The sequence below is a fragment of the Ahaetulla prasina genome, chromosome 4, assembly GCF_028640845.1.
Source record: "Ahaetulla prasina isolate Xishuangbanna chromosome 4, ASM2864084v1, whole genome shotgun sequence".
Lineage (NCBI taxonomy): Eukaryota > Metazoa > Chordata > Lepidosauria > Squamata > Colubridae > Ahaetulla > Ahaetulla prasina.
Genome location: NC_080542.1, coordinates 6,786,619 through 6,804,177, shown reverse-complemented (window position 1 = coordinate 6,804,177; position 17,559 = coordinate 6,786,619). Strand labels below are relative to the sequence as shown.

Genomic DNA, 17,559 nt, shown 5'->3' with positions numbered 1-17,559 from the left:
GATCCTCAGCTGGTAGTTTTGGTCTCAAATTTAAATTCTAGGATATGGTGCCTTGGAATAGCTCATCTAGGAGGTTCTGCTAGTGAAAAATCAAAGGAGAGGATTGGTAGCCTCAGCTGAGAGCTAGGATGAACTAGCTCAGCAATGGCTCCAAGTTTGATCCTCAACTGGTTAGTTTTTGGTCTCAAATTTGAATTCTAGGATATAGGTTCCTTGGAGTAGCTCATCTGGGAGATCGGTTACTTTTTACTTGAGTGTCAGAAGAAAAAAAACCCGTTCCATATTGGATCCTTCACTATGCCATCTTCATCTGAGCTGAATTCAGAATTTAATCAAGCTAGTGGGTGGAAACAGGCTACGTGGGTATCCACACCCAACCGGGAGCCCAGCTCTGAGCTTTCTGATGAATGCTAGAGTTGAGAGAAAGTAGCAAAGGAGTGAGAATATTATCCGGGCACCACGCCTGCCATTTCAGTTAAGAAGGGATAGGTTTGAAGGTGCAGGAATTGGAAAGATTGGAGCTTTTTGGAGTCAGGTTCCAGCCTAATGCTCCACCCCAAAAATTCTCCACTGCCGAGTTGAGTAGGTAAGGTAGCCTGCAAAGGTGTCCCCTACAAAATTGTAGGATCAACTGTGTTAGCTGAGTCCAGAGTTCAGATCAGTTAGTACAGGGGTCTCCACCCTTGGTAACTTTAAGACTTGTGGACTTCAGCTCCCAGAGTTTCTCATCCAGTTTTGCTGGCTGAGGAATTCTGGGAGTTGAAGTCCACAAGTCTTAAAGTTGCCAAGGTTGCAGACCCCTGAGTTAGTAGGCAGAGGGGAGCTAACTGGGTACTTGCTTGATGCCCTGGGCACATCTGTAAGTCTGGTGTTTTGTTTTAGTTTTTTTGGTTTTTCTAGGGGTATTTTAGGTTCAGATAAGCTAGTGAAGAGCAAAGAGGCAACTTAAATGAATGTCCAATGCCCGCTGCTCCTAAGAGTTTCTGCCCTCTCAGATTACAGCCTGCCTGGCTAGCTCAAGGGCTAAGACACCGAGCTTGCCAATCAGAAAGGTTGGCAGTTTGGCGGCTCGAATCCCTAGTACAGGCCTCCTGCGTGTGGAGGGGGTTGGACTGGATGACCTCCATGGTCCCTTCCAACTCACTGTTACTGTTGTTACTAATGCCAGTGCAGCTATAGTGGGCTACAGAAAGAGGCAGCTCACATCTTGGCAAGTGGAAAGGAGAAGGAGAAAGCATGAGCCCCAGTCAGATTTCAGATGGAAAATCGTTGGGCTGGGTTAGGTTGCAAGGAGGCTCGTTATCAGGATGCAGACGATTGGCTGGGAACGTTTTGGGCAACATCTGCTGAATGTAAGCTCCAGACTGGGTGAACCAAGGGCCTTCTTGAAGCAAGGGCAAGACTTCATTTAAGAGATTTCTAATCTCCCAGATGATTATATGTATATGTATACAGTATATGTGGTACCTTGCTCAATAGTAGTAACTGTGAGAGGGATCTTGGAGTCCTAGTGGACAAACCATTTAAATAGGAGCCGGCAGTGTGCAGCAGCTGCCCATAAAGCCATGACAGTTCTAGGCTGCATAGACAGAGGGATAGAATTAAGATCACGTTAAAAGTGTTCATACCACTTTATAAGGCCTTGGTAAGGCCACACTTGGAAGACTGCGTTCAGTTTTAGTCACCACGATGTAAAAAAAGATGTTGAGACTCTAGAAAGAGTGCGGATAAGAGCAACCAAGATGATGAGGGGACTGGAGGCTAAAACGTATGAAGAATTGTTGCAGGAACTGGGTATGCCTAGTTTAATGAAAAGAAGGACTAGGGGAGACACGATAGCAGTGTTCCAATATGTCAGGGGTTGCCACAAAGAAGAGGAAGTCAAACTATTCTCCAAAGCACCTGAGGGTAAAACAAGAAGCAATGGGTGGAAACTAATCAAGGAGAGAAGCAACCTAGAACTAAGGAGAAATTTCCTGACAGTTAGAACAATGAATCAGAGGAACAACTTGCTTCCAGAATTTTAAATACTTCAACACTGGAAATTTTTAAGAAAATGTTGGATAACCATTTGTCTGAAATGGTATAGGATTTCCTGCCTGGGCAGGGGGTTAGACTAGAAGACCTCCAAGGTCCCTTCCAACTCTGTTGTTGTACGTCATCAATGTAGTATGAAGTGGGGTTTGCTCTCAGTTTATATTCTAGTGTCTTGCCCTATCAGTGTTTGAATAGAATAGAATAGAATAGAATAGAATAGAATAGAATAGAATAGAATAGAATAGAATAGAATTTTATTGGCCAAGTGTGATTGGACACACAAGGAATTTGTCTTGGTGCATATGCTCTCAGTGTACATAAAAGAAAAGATACGTTCATCAAGGTACAACACTTACAACACAATTGATGGTCAGTATATCAATATAAATCATAAGGATTGCCAGCAACAAGTTACAGTAATACAGTCATTAAGTGGAAGGAGTTGGTTTATGGGAACGATGAGAAGATTAATAGTAGTGCAGATTCACTAAATAGTTTGACAGTGTTGATGGAATTATTTGTTTAGCAGAGTGATGGCCTTAGGGAAAAAACTGTTCTTGTGTCTAGTTGTTCTGGTGTGCAGTGCTCTATAGCGTCGTTTTGAGGGTAGGAGTTGAAACAGTTTATATCCAGGATGCGAGGAGTCTGTAAGTATTTTCACGGCCCTCTTCTTGATTTGTGCAGTATACAGGTCCTCAGTGGAAGGCAGGTTGGTAGCAATTATTTTTTCTGCAGTTCTAATTTGTGTTTTTAATTTTTAATTTTAATTAAATTTAATTAAATTAAATTTAATTTAATTTAATTAATTTAACTTAATTTAATTTAGTTTTTAATTTTCTGCAGTTCTAATTTGTGACAGTTATCCTGATGAGGGTTGTTTTTTTGTTTTTGTTTTTGGCTGGGCTGTTTATTGTTAGCTTGTTTGGCAGTTCCTTGATTGGGGTATTGTTTATTTGATTGTTGTTATTCTTGGAGTTAATTCATATTCATTTGGAGGCTGATTGCTGGTAGAGAAGTGCTTCCGTCTTTTTCTTCCCCTTCTTCTAAGAAATCACCTTCTGTATTGGTGCTCTACGACTTGATCTGTGAGGCGTCGAAGCCAAAGTGAACTTCCGTTTCATCCCATGGATTTTTTCTTATTCAAAAAAGTTTTTATTAGTCAAAAAAGGTTTATACAAATACATATCAGGTATGGTAAATTTTCATTTTTCTTATCTAAAATAAGAATTTTACTCAAATTTTTTAACACATACAACAGCCATATGGCAAGCAGGTGACACGAAGTAGCTAAGTTTACAAATTTTAAGTACGTAATAAAGAAGGGTCAAGAGTAAACAGAATATCGTACAAAAGAGAATAAGGAAAACCAACACAATCCCAAATATCTTTATCACTTCCTAGTTTTGGATCTCAGAACTCTGGGTTCAGCCTGACCCAACTCCAGGGCCGCAACAGCGGCAGCCGCTCCCCATGATCTATAACCTCCTTCTTCAATTCCTGGGTCATCTGATTCCAGGAGGCTTTGTGTTCCTCCACATAGGCCGTAGCCTCCATAATTGTACTAATTTTTTCGTAATGCCCTCCCGGAAAATCATCAATCCCTCTGGCATCAGCCATCTGAAGCCCACTCCTTCTGGTACAATTTGCTTGACAAAAATAATATTTCTTTCTCTTTTCACGTACCTGTCTGGGAATCTGCCTCAGAATGGCTATCTCCCTGCCCCTGTAAATCAGTGCCCCACTCCTATGTTTTCTAAAATTTCATCTCGTCTCTCTTCTCACAAATTTGACATGAACCTCTCTGGGAACTGCATGCGTGCGTGCATATTGAATTAACTCTATAAACTCGATCCACATCCCAATTCATGAAATCAACACCTCTCCCAAGAAATTCTCCCAACAATTTAGTCACAACATCTCTCAAGTCTTCTTGGTCCACTTCTTCCAAATTTTGAAACCTAAGGAAATAAGACATTTTATCCATCTGTAGTCCAAGCACAGCATTGCCTGTCGTCTCCTCTCTTTTCTGCACTGCCCGCATCTCACCCTCCAAACCTTCCACTTTCTGCTTGTTTTCTGCTGAGACTTGTTGAGTATCCTTTAAATCCTTTTGGATAGTCACAATTTCTACTCTTATTTCCATTTGGCCTCTTTACAAATCATCCAATTTCTTGTCCATATTAGATAACTTTTCCAAAATTCTCTCCATCTCTCCAGCAGTTGGTCTCTGACCTTTTGCCATTAAGGAAAAAAAAATACAAAATCCTCAGGCAGGCACAGTATCCTTGTAATTTCCTCCGGATCCACCAGGGGGCACTCACAGGAGCAACGAGTCCAGAGTACAGTTAGTCAACCAGGAAGCCGAAGGGAAGTGATGTCATCAAAATTCTCATAGTGAAGGCGGAAGCTGGACGCCACCACTGTTCCCCAGAAGGAGGGGGGGCCTCAAACCTTCCCTCCTAACATCCCATGGATTTTTATCTCCATGTTATTATGCGTTTCTTTCCCTTTAATGGGCGTTACTTCCCCAAAGTTTTTTTTTCCTCTTTCTGGAAATCGACTGCTAAATTGCATTCCAAAGGCACAAATGTTACTGAAAATGAAGTGTTCAGACTGGGATATTATGGGATTTTATTTATTTATTTATTTATTTTATTTGTTAAACATAACAGTATCTACCAATCTCTTTCCACTTATGACTGTAACTTTGTTGCTGGCAATCCTTATGATTTATATTGATATATTGACCATCAATTGTGTTGTAAATGTTGTACCTTGATGAACGTATCTTTTCTTTTATGTACACTGAGAGCATCTGCACCAAGACAAATTCCTTGTGTGTCCAATCACACTTGGCCAATAAAAAATTCTATTCTATTCTAAGCATGAAATACCCATACGAATTGGATACAATCAAAGGGAACATTAGGACAGGAACGGTAGGCACGCTGGTGGTCTTATGCATGCCCTTTACATATCTCTTAGGAATGGGGTGAGGTCAATAGTAGATAGTCTTTGGTTAAAGCTTTGGGGATTTTGGGAGGAGACCACAGAGTCAGGTAGTGCATTCCAGGCAGTGCATTGTATTTGCCTCCAATGCAGGGGTGAAATCTACCTACCTTCACTACCGGTTCGCAGAGGGTAAAAAAACAGGTTACTTCCTGGTTAAAACCAGGAAGTAATGACAACTGGGAGGGTAGGCGGAGCCTGGAGCCGCCATTGCTACCGGTTCTCCGAACCACCGGCCATCATCGCTACCGGCTCGGCCGAACCGGGCTGAACCAGAAGCATTTCAACCCTGCTCCAATGGGATCTGCTTTGTCCATCAGTAAAAAAAAAAACAATGAATGAGATGGAGTTGACCTTCTTAACTCAAAGAGTAAGGTTTGGGATAGTGTTTTGTTGGTAAGGGAGTCACCTCTAAGTTGGATGGTAAATTGGTTTAATAATATAATATAATATAATAACAGAGTTGGAAGGGATCTTGGAGGTCTTCTAGTCCAACCCCCTGCCAAGGCAGGAAACCCTACTCCATTTCAGACAAATGGCTATTCAACATTTTCAGTGTTGGAGCATTCACAACTTCTGCAGGCAAGTTTGTTCCACTGATTAAATTAATAAATTAATAAATTAATTAAATTAAATAAATAACTTAATAAATTGATTTAGTAAAATAAAGAAGTGTCTATGGAGATTCTGAGCCATCCGGTTCATGGTTGTCCCAAAGGTGCTTTTTCAAGGGGCAACTGGACTTTCTGGTTTTTCTTGGCCGATGTTTCGCTTCTCATCCAAGAAGTTTCTTCAGCTTCTCATCCAAGAAGCTCCTTCAGATGATAAGCAAAACATCTTCCAAGAAAAAAATCAGAAAGTCCAGTTGTCTCTTGAAAAAGCACTTTTGGGATAAAATAAAGAAGGTTCCAATTCAAAACCCCTTGTCTCTTCATGAGGAACGGCTTCATAGCTTCGTTGCTTTAGATTCTGTGCCTCTTGAGAGAAAAAATATCTTTTTTTTTTCTCTTGAACTTTGCCCTTTAACCCCAAAATATGACACACATTCATCGTACGATTGCCTTAACTTCGCTTGGGGAACAAAATATAACACCTTCTGTCTGATTGTATGTAGCTACGTGGAACTCAAAAAGCTAAACTTTCGTTATTTGCGGAATGCAGGTCGTCCTCAAATTACAAGCACAACTGAGCCCAACATTTTTGTGGCTAAGCAAGACAGATGTTAAGTGAATTTTGCCCCAGTTTACAACAGTGGTGGAATTCCATTTTTTTTTTACTACCGGTTCTGTGGGCGTGGCTTGGTGGGCATGGTGTGGCTTGGTGGGCATGGCAGAGGAAGGATACTGCAAAATCTCCATTCCCTCCCCACTCCTGGGGGAAGGATCTTGCAAAATCTCCATTCCCACCCTACTATGGGGCCAGCCCGAGGTGGTATTTGCCGGTTCTCTGAACTACTCAAAATTTCCGCTACCGGTTCTCCAGAATCTGTCAGAACCTGCTGAATAGCATCCCTGGTTTATGAGCTTTCTGATCATAGTAATTAAATAAACCATCACAGTTCTTTTGAAGTTAGTAATGTGGTTGTTGTGAATCTGGCTTCCACTACTGACTGTTGTGACCCAGGCCCAAGTAGGTAGTAGTAGTTTTGAATCAGTTCAAAAAACAAACAGACTTTATTAGAACAGCTGAGAATTAACTCATTCTCAGCGTGGTCCAAATTAAATCAAAGTGAATTCTTCATAACACAATTCTGTAGTCTTATCACCAACCTTGGTCTAATTAGGCAAACTGCCAAAGGCTTTTCTTGGCAAAAGTTCAAAAGCAGAAGACGGCGACAAGAAATAAATGCAGCAAGACAAGGGGCAAGGTTATCAACGTTGTTTTCCGACAAAGAGCCCAAACGCCATTGTTGATCTTTTAAGTCTTATGGGAAGGGCCAATTATCTCTTGGCACTACTCTTGAGTTGTATTCTCTGCTTTAACTGCTCTTGCCTTCTGGCAGCTCTTCTCATGGTGTGCATTAGGAACAGGCTCCTCCTGTTCCTCTGCCTCACTACTGTCAGCCTCTGGAGGCTTCGGAGTCCACACATCACTCCCAGATGGCCCTGGCCCCACCTCTGCCTCTGACGCAGAGACCTCATCCAGGCCTTCCCCAGCCTCCAGGACTGGCCCATTTCTTCCTCAGCCTCATCGCTGTCCGACTCTGTTGCCAGCTCCTCAGGCTACTAGTGGACCACAACATTGACTTTGCTTGTCAGAAGGTCGCAAAATGTGATGCCCTCACCCCAGGACACTGCTACCGTCATAAATATGAGCCAGTTGCCCGGTGTCCGAATGTTGATCACATGATCAGTGTCGTAAGTGTGAAAAACAGTCACCTTTGTCAGTGCCGTTGTAACTTTGAATGGTCACTAAATGAGCTGTGGTAAATTAAGAATACTATCTGTATTAGCATTCCAAGTTCTGAAACAAAAGGCCTTAGGGAGAAACAAGGACGTAGGAATATATTGCAAATACAGCAAATGAATAACCTCAATCTTTTTACTGAAAACAAAATTCTATACCTCATAACGTAAAAAATATGCTTGAGGTTTTTCTCTCCTAATTAAATTTTGTATTTCAGGCTATTCCAGATGGTGGAGCTTTCCAGTGACATGATACAGTTATTCCACATTGTTCTCTCTCGTGAAATCTATTTGAAGAATCCAAATCAAAATGGCGGGGCCACTGCTTCTAGCAAATTCCCTCTCTATAAACTTGCACGAACAGTAGGGAGCGGTGATTTTCAAATTTGGCAACTTTAAGATGTTGGGACAAACTCCCAGAATTTTCCAGCCAATGGAGAATTCTGGGAGTTGACGTCCACCCGCCTTAAAGTTGCCAAGTGTGAAAAACACCGGGGTTGAGGAATTTCTAGAAGCTCCCACGTCCATTAGAGGGTGTATCTTCTCCATCTTCATCATCTTGTCTTTATCTTTTCCTACAGCTACTCCCAAAGCCCCCACTGTGTTCCCATTGAGTCCTAGTGACCAAACCCAGAGGGCCACTGACTCCAACGTTAGCATCGGTTGTCTCGTCAAAAACTACTTTCCTGAACCAGCCACAGTGAAATGGAATTCAGGTGCCATCACCAGTGGAATCCACCAGTTCCCTCCGATTGTTCATTCATCCGGCCACTATACTCACACCAGCTTGCTCACCATCCCAGCCAGCCAGTGGGAATCTGAGACATTCCAGTGCAACGTCGACCATGAGGCCACCCACACCAGAATCAACAAAAACATTGAGCGTGAGTCCAGCAAAATTGCTCTTAGCTTTTTATTTTCTCCTTTCCTTTCCAAGGGCTGTTGATTAGACAAAGGCAAAATCAACCCCTAAGTATTTTATTTATTTATTTTATTTAGTTGGTCAAACACAGACAAGATAACAGGTATGAGTATAAACATGGACATGAACCCAGGAAACGAGTACAAATAAATGGGGACAGTAGGACAGGGACGGTAGGCATGCTGGTGCGCTTATGCATGCTCCCTTTACGGACCTCTTCGGAATGGGGTGAGGTCCATGGTAGACAGTTTAAGGTTGAAGCTGTGGGGGTTTGAAGATGTAACAACAGAGTCAGGTAGAGCATTCCAGGCGTTGACCCCTCGGTTGCTGAAGTCGTATTTTCTGCAATTGAGTTTGGAGCGGTTTACCTGAAGTTTGTACCTATTATTTGCTCGTATATTATTGAGGTTGAAGCTGTAGTAGTCGTTGACAGGTAGGACATTGTAGCACACAATTTGGTGTATTATGCTTAAGTCAGACCATAGACAGAGTAGTTCCAGGGTGTCCAAGCCCAAAATTTTGAGCCTGGTGGCATAACAGATTCTATTGTGAGCAGAAGAGTAGCCTACTCTTCTCATGAAATATCTCTGGACAGGAAACCTCATAGCTTGAAAGGGATTCTGAGAGGATGACTCTTCATGAGAAGTAATCGCAATAGCGCTTGGATTTATATACCGCTTTACAGTGCTTTACAGCCCTCTCTAAGTGGTTTACAAAGTCAGCCTATTGCCCCCAACAATCCGGATCTTTGTTTTACTAACCTCAGAAGGATGGAAGGTTGAGTCAACGTTGAGCCAGTCAGGATTGAACTGCTGGCAATAGGCAGAGTTAGCCTGAAATAGCAGTAGCTCTTAGACTTATATACTGCTTTACAGCTCTCTCTAAGTGGTTTACAGAGTCAGCCTATTGCCCCCAACAATCCCGGTCATGGTTTTACTGACCTCAGAAGGATAGAAAGCTGAGTCAACCTTGAGCCAGTCAGGATCGAACTGCTGGCAGTAGGCAGAGTTAGCCTGCAATAGAATAGCATTTAGACTTATATCCACTTTACAGTGCTTTACAGCCCTCTATAACCAGTTTACAGAGTCGGCATATTGCCCCCAACAATTTTGGGTCTTCATTTTACCCACCTCGGAAGGAAGGAAGACTGAGTCAACCTTGAGCCTGGTGGGATTCGAACTGCCAAATTGTAGGCAGTTGGCAGGCAACTGAATTCGCCTGCAGTACTGCACTCTAACCACTGTGCCACCACTTCAAACCATGGGATCATTAAGCCAAAGGGCAAATAGAACAAGAATAGGTGAATCAAAGGATATTAATTCAGGACTGTTTTATTTTAGAGTCTGCTAATCAACGCAATCAGTTCGTTGATTGGTGGGGTTGGGTTTTGTTTTGTTTTGTTTGGTCCTGTTATTGCTCAATATTTCTAAGAAGGTCATTTAAATTGGAAGAGACTTCAGGGGAATAACAGGTTAAAAGGTAAAGGTTCCCCTCGCACATATGTGCTAGTCATTCCTGACTCTAGGGGGTGGTGCTCATTTCCATTTCAAAGCCGAAGAGTCGGTGCTGTCTGAAAACATCTCCATGGTCATGTGGCCAGCATGACTCAATGCCAAAGGCGCATGGAACGCTGTTCCCTTCCCACCAAAGGTGGTCCCTATTTTTCTACTTGCATTTTTTACGTGCTTTCGAACTGCTAGGTTGGCAGAAGCTGGGACAAGTAATGGGAGCTCACCCCCGTTACGTGGCACTAGGGATTTGAACCGCCAAACTGCTGACCTGTCGATCGACAAGCTCAGCATCTTAGCCACTGAGCTACACCGTGTCTCTAATAACAGGTAGGTCATCCTTAAACACTAAAAGTCACTCTTATGCCCACAGGGTGTGACTATGAACCGGTGGCTCCTAAGGTCCATATACTCCATTCTTCTTGCAACCCAAAAGGCAGTGATGGAACCATAACACTGGTGTGCTTCATTGAGAATTTCTACCCCAAAGATATTAAGGTTGAGTGGCTGGTGGGCAGCCACCATGGATTGGTGGCTCCCTACACTGAACCTCCGACGCGTGATGCAAATAAGTACACTTTCAGCACCAACAGCGTCGTCAACATCACCCAGCAAGATTGGTTGGAAGGAAATACTTACTACTGCCAGGTAACCCACGCAGCATCACAAACAAAAACGAAAAGCAGAGCCAGGAAATGTGAAGGTAATTATGACGGAATGCAGACTGTGCTTTGTATAATGGGGAACAGACAACGAATCAAGGCGGAGGATAGACGTTCACTCTTACAGTGAAATCCATACCATTTCCAAATAAGCTCTATTAACATAATGAAGTTCATCGCTTGCTAATATTTAGATATTCAAGAAAATCCTTACTGCAATTTTTCGGGCATAGTTGAAGCAAGATTCATGTGATCAAAAGAGGGAAAATTCATAATTATGATAGACCAACATATGGAATACTATCCAGGGGTGGTAGTGGTGTTGTTGGTTGCGAAATCATGTCCAACCCCATCATGACCCCACGGACCACGTTCCTCCAGGCCTTCCTGTCCTCTACCATCCTCCGGAGTCCATTTAAGCTCACGCCGACTACTTCAGTGACTCCATCCAGCCACCTCCTTCTCTGTCGTCCCCTTCTTCTTTTGCCCTCCATCGTTCCCAGCATCAGGCTCTTCTTCAGTGAGTCCTTCCTTCTCATTAGGTGGCCAAAGTATTTGAGTTTCCTCTTCAGGATCTGGCCTTCTAAAGAGCAGTCAGGGTTGATCTCCTCTAGGACCGACCGGTTGGATCACCTTGCTGTCCAAGGGATCTCACAGGAGTCTTCTCCAGCACCAGAGTTCAAAGGCCTCAATTCTTTGGCGCTCAGCCTTTATTATGGTCCAACTTTCACAGCCATACATTGCAACTGGGAAAACCATAGCCTTGAGTGTATGCACTATTGTTGGCAGGGATAGGAATGGACAATTTAGCAATAAAATAGAACAGCCTCAACCAGATCCTGGGACAACATCTTATGAGACCTATTATTAGAGGATGGAGGTTCATTCTCTGAGTTTGAAGTTTGGTTTCTGAACGTTTCATTACCAGGCTAGGTAACATCTTCAGTGGAGTTTAGGGGATGTCAGTGGTCTTCTGTTTATAAGGCTTCAGGTGTGGGTGTGTCAAGGGAGGGTTGTCAGGGTTCCGACGGATGCCCTAATTAGATCATGAGCCTTGAGCCAAGCTTCAAAAGAAATCCAGTTTTTTATTGGGAGCTTCATGTCGTTACGTTCCCAGCTGAAGCCAGCTGTGACCCTACATAATTTATGCCCCAATTATGACCCTGTTTCCCCCCCCCCCGAAGGGTGTATTATCAATCACATTCACCAACGGAGCAATTTTGCAGGTTGTAGAGGTCACTCCCCTCTGGCTGCTGTGGGTAACCTTGGGATACAGCCTTGAGCGAGATATGCATGGAATGCACATCTGTCTTTGGCTGCAGTACCATTTCACCAGTTTCCCATCCCCACTGGCCTATGGCAACTCGAAAGCAGGCCAGGGATGCTTTGCGAGTTGACAAGGGTTGTGTGATGGGTCAGCTGTGAATTATCACTGGATCTTGTGTTAGGTCTTGTGATGGGTCTTGTGATACAGAGATTACATCCGGTCAGGGTCGTTGGGAGGTGAACTGCTGGTAAGGGGAATTGCATGGGTTGAACATTCAGAAACCAACCCACAAGCTTGAAGAACAAACCTTCATCCTCATCCTACACCCAAGCTACAGATATCTGCCACAAATTATTAGCCCTAGTACTTGTGCTTGTTCCAGTTATGTGGTTATTGACATTGAAGTATACATATATTTTTTACTAATAACATGCTTTCATCTTTTATAAGATGATTCTGAGGGATCTTTGCTTTCAGTTTAGTGTAACGACTAGTCTTTGGAATGGGAGAAACACTAGTCAATTGGGTCCAGACATACACTTGACAATTCACCAAGTTAAAACAGGCAACGTTTTACCTGCATGAGCTCAAGAGCTGATCTAGAAAGAGGCGAATAAATTAGATTAAGGGTCTAAGGGAGAGGGAGGGGGTTGTAAGCACTGACGCGGATTCTGTATCCATAGATGCCACCAGCCACTTCTCCACCGCCATTACCAGCTACCTTCTGCCCCCACAACCAAAAGACTTGTACATGAACAGAAATGCCAAGATCGTTTGCGTGGTTGTCAATCTGCAACAGGAAGATGGGTTGAAAATAAGCTGGTCCCGCGAGAAGCAAGCCACCACGCATCCGGAATTAGTGGCGGTGACTGAAGAAAACAATGGGACCTTCACCGCTGTCAGCCGCCTCCCTGTCTCTGCCCAAGATTGGGAATCCGGAGAAACTTTCACCTGTTCGGTAGAATATCCAGGTTTGCCTGGTCCCATCGTGAAGACAATTTCCAAGAGCAGAGGTAAGGAGGAAGCAGAGTGGCTCTCCGAACAGGAATGAGAACATTTGCCGTACGCAATGTGTACCGCCAGGTTAGAGGTATAAAACAGAATGTTCAGTTGTCGTCAATAGTCTCCAGTCATGGAGCTCTCTTTTGTTCTCTCCCTTAATATCATGGCACCAGGGGCCACTGATACGGCATCCCTTGCTTCGGTGACAACTCTGCACAGTCACGACATAGAATCTTGGCACTCCTAGGAGCATATGATGCTGTTAAGAGAATTCAGGATTAGTCTATTTACAGTGTGTCCTGGATCCAACCCAAGCAGAGAGTTAGAACAAAATGAGATATGTGTTGTGGCCTGTCGGCCGCTTCCCACTCCCACCCCCAGCAGCCAAATCAGATGAGGAGGAGGAGGTGTGGGTGTCAGGGCCAGCATCAAGGCAACCTGAGAGCTCCTAGAGGGGAAGAGGGAGTGGAGCTGTCAGAGAGAGATAGAGATAGAGATAGAGATAGATAGATAGATAGAGAAACAGAGACAGAGACAGAGACAGAGACAGAGGCAGAGCCTGGGCCCTCAGATGGAGAGTCAACAGCCTCCAGGTCCGGAGGTGGCTGATGAGGAAGAGGAGGAACAGCTGGGTCCAGTACCTGACACTCAGATGTGCACGAGGCAGAGGAGAGGAGAGCAGTGGAAATCTATGGGCTGATCCTTGGGAAGGAAGAGCCGCCACCGCTGCTGGCGAAGCCCTACTCTAGCCCTGGTGATAAAAGGTAGGGGTTTGGGGGAGAACAATATGGTTTCCTTCTGATGCCATCCTCTAATATAAAATGTCCCAGGTGTAGACTTAGGTTTCCTCTTGATGCCCTGGAGGATCATATAGAAGGCCTGTGGGAAATCCTTATTGGATAAATCTTCCAAGTGTGCACACTGCTGATATAATAGAGACATCGCTAACCAAAAGCAAGATGGACTAGTTGAAATGACGTAGCCAGTTGGGCTTTTGGAGTTAAGCTCGTCAGGGGACTTGCATGTCCTATCTTCGTAATATTAATTCCTCATATGGGCCTGGGCTGCTTCTATCATGTTAAGTTATATTTTGGCTTTTCAATGCTATATGAACCCAAAGTCATATAGAATAGAATAGAATAGAATAGAATAGAATAGAATAGAATAGAATAGAATAGAATAGAATAGAATAGAATAATGGAATGGAATGGAATGGAATGGAATGGAATAGAATAGAATAGAATAGAATAGAATAGAATAGAATAGAATAGAATAGAATAGAATAGAATAGAATAATGGAATGGAATAGAATAGAATAGAATAGAATAGAATAGAATAGAATAGAATAGAATAGAATAGAATAGAATAGAATAGAAAATATGGAATGGAATGGAATGGATTGGAATAGACTAGACTAGACTAGACTAGACTAGACTAGACTAGACTAGAATAGAATAGAATAGAATAGAATAGAATAGAATAGAATAGAATAGAATAGAATAGAATAGAATAGAATAGAATAGAAAATATGGAATGGAATGGAATAGAATAGAATAGAATAGAATAGAATAGAATAGAATAGAATAGAATAGAATAGAATAGAATGGAATAGAATAGAATAGAATAGAATAGAATAGAATAGAATAGAATAGAATAGAATAGAATAGAATAGAATAGAATAGAATAGAATAGAATTCTTTATTAGCCAACTGTGATTAGACATGCAAGGAATTTGTCTTTGGTGCATATGCTCTCAGCGTGCATAAAAAGACAAGATACATTCATCAAGAATCATACGATACAACCCTTAATGATAGTCATAGGGTACAAATCAGCAATCAAATCATATTAGGAAACAGTCAATATAAATCGTAAGGATACCAGCAACAAGGTTACAGCCATACAGTCATAAGTGGGAGGAGATGGGTGATAGGAACGATGGGAAGATTAATAGTAGTGCAGATTTAGTAAATAGTTTGACAGTGTTGAGGAATTAGTAGTTTAGCAGGATGGTGGCGTTCGGGAAAAAACTGTTCTTGTGTTTAGCTGTTCTGGTGTGCAGTGCTCTATAGGGTTGTTTTGAGGGTAGGAGTTGAAACAGTTTATGCCCAGGATGTGAGGGGTCTGTAAATATTTTCACAGCCCTCTTTTTGATTCGTGCAGTATACAGGATCTCAATGGAAGGCAGGTTGGTAATAATTGTTGCTTTTTTGCAGTTCTAATTATCCTCTGAAGTCTGTTTCTGTCTTGTTCAGTTGCAAAACCAAACCAGAGAGTTAAAGAGGTGCAGACAGACTTAATCATTCCTCTGTAGAACTGGATCAGCTGCTCCTTGAGCAGTTTGAGCTTCCTGAGTTGGCGCAGAAAGAACATTCTTTCAAAGCACATTATGCTTTTTTGATGACGTTTTTGATGTAAGGTGTCCATTTTAAATCTTGAGATATAGTAGCACCTAGAAACTTGAAAGTCGCTACTGTTGATATTGTGTTGTCTAGTATTGTAAGAGGTGGTAGTATAGGAGGGTTTCTCCTAAAATCTACCACCATTTCTATGGTTTTGAGTGTGTTCAGTTCCAGATTATTCTGGTCGCACCACGAGGCTAGTTGTTTAACCTCCTGTCTGTATGTAGGACAGTATGTCTGTATGACAGTAGCTAATCTGACAATCACACCATTCCTCAGAGGCTGGCAATCTACAGCAAGTCATGACTTCATACATGGGAACCCAGACATGGCTTCCATTACTTTCTCCTAAACTAAATAATAATACGTGACTTTATCTCTTTTTTTTTGTTTTCCTTTCCATGTTTTTACACAGAAAAGAGCAAGGCACCCATCGTCCACATCTACCCTCCCATCAAGGGCAATATGATTATCATCAACTGCTTTGTCCATGACTTTGTCCCACAGCAGATCGATATTCAGTGGCTAAAGAATGGCCAGGCCATTTCCGAAACCGAATACGTCAATACTCCAGCTGTGAAGGAAAAGACTGACGATACCCACTTCGCATTTAGCAAACTGACCGTCTCTAGGCAATCTTGGGAGGAGAGGGACCTGTTTAGCTGTTTGGTTGTCCACGAGGCCCTTGAAATGAAGTTCACCCAGCAGACCATAGAGAAAACTTCGGGTAAACATTGACGGCTCAAAACATGACTTGAATTCCTAGATTCGTCTCTCTCATGGTGTTGGATCCCAATCCTTGTAAATAGTTTACATGCTTACGTGTTTGGCTAAATAAAAGCAAACCAACTCAACGGTCTCATGGGTTATGCCCTTTTTTTCTTCTTTTTTCTTTTCTTTTTTTCCTTCAACGAAATTGGGGACTGAACAAAGTTGAGGGATGAATTCTGGAATGAAGAAGGAAAGGGCTAATTTCTCCGGACTTTAGAACAAAGGCTCAAAGTTGATGCTGGAGAAAAAGGGATTTCACTCTTCTCTAATCAGTATCAATTTGAGAGCCAAAGTCTTGGGTCCATGTATTTGTACTAAAAGTAAAGGTAAAAGTTCCCCTCACACATATGTACTAGTCGTTCCCGGCTCTAAGAGGCAGTGCTCATCTCCAATTCAAAGGAGATGTCCGAAGACATCTCCGTGGTCATGTGGCCGGCATGACAAAATGCCAAAGACGCACGGAACACTGTTCCCTTCCCACCAGAGGTGGTCCCTATTTTTCTACTTGCCTTTTTTATGTGCTTTCGAACTGCTAGGTTGGCAGAAGCCAGGACAAGTAACGGGAGCTCACCCTCGTTACATGGCGTTAGGGAATCAAACCGCCGAACTGCCGACCTTTCTGATCGACAAGCTCAGCATCTTAGCTGCCGAGCCACCACGTCCCTACTTCTTACTACTTCTTTTCAAAGTTGCTGCACAACTTGATACTTGTCTGGAGATTTGAACCCATCAAAATCCTCTAACCTCCACACTTATTTCCAATTGCTTGTGCAAAGACCACTTCCCTTTCTCTGTGGGCTGCAATCTTCCGGTTGCAGTTCGTATAATTACAATTATGTATGATTTCGAGTTTTTTTTCCCTTTCATCACTTTTTGTCTCTCCGTCCTAAATCTTTCAGCCAGGTGCCAACCTGATCAGATTTGAATGGGAGGTTCTTGGACGTAATAAGTAATCTTTCTAACGTCCTTGGAATTGATCTCATGACTTCTATATCCAGTGGGACTTATCATGGTTGGCTAAATCCTAGGCAGCTTACCAACCCAGCAATAAAGCAATATATAAAACAAAGAAAATGCAACAGAGTGAAACCCATTCATCTTTGGAGGTGCTGAATGGTCTTGGAAAACCCTGGAATGCCACATAAAAGAATTGTTCTGACTTACACTTCACAAAATCACAAAACAGATGCCTTGTCCCAAAAAAAACCCTCCTTTTTATTTGGCTACTGTGAATTCCTAGCATTTACATACAGAAAAGTCCCAGCAATAAGCTTTTCAAAGGTGAATTGCAACAACAGACCTCATCAGTCCTTGAATAGTGGCCGAGCCGATAGCTTCAAGGTGCAACGCTGTACAATGGTGTACATACTTGGCAAGGAGTCTCTGTGAGGCACAGACTCAGATAAACAAATCTTCATCCTAATAAACAAACTAATTGTCTCCTGAAAACACCACTCCCCCTTTTGCTCCTATTTATTCCCTGTAGGAGGGGCCCTTCAGTGTCCCTTTGTGCCTTTACTCCCAAGTCGACCCCTGTTCCCTTCTCCTGACAGCTCTGTGTGTGCGCACATCGG

At 42.8% G+C, this 17,559-nt stretch overlaps 1 gene segment (V, D, J or C); it reads left to right on the top strand.

The window, feature by feature from the left end:
* LOC131196952 (immunoglobulin heavy constant gamma 2-like) overlaps positions 1-16,062 on the top strand; it is a 47,034-nt gene extending 30,972 nt beyond the window's left edge. Inside the window, 4 exon segments of the C gene segment in view lie at positions 8,033-8,335; positions 10,255-10,584; positions 12,494-12,823; positions 15,630-16,062. Of these exon segments, the coding sequence occupies positions 8,033-8,335; positions 10,255-10,584; positions 12,494-12,823; positions 15,630-15,952 (1,286 nt within the window).
* Positions 16,063-17,559: the final 1,497 nt, after the last annotated feature.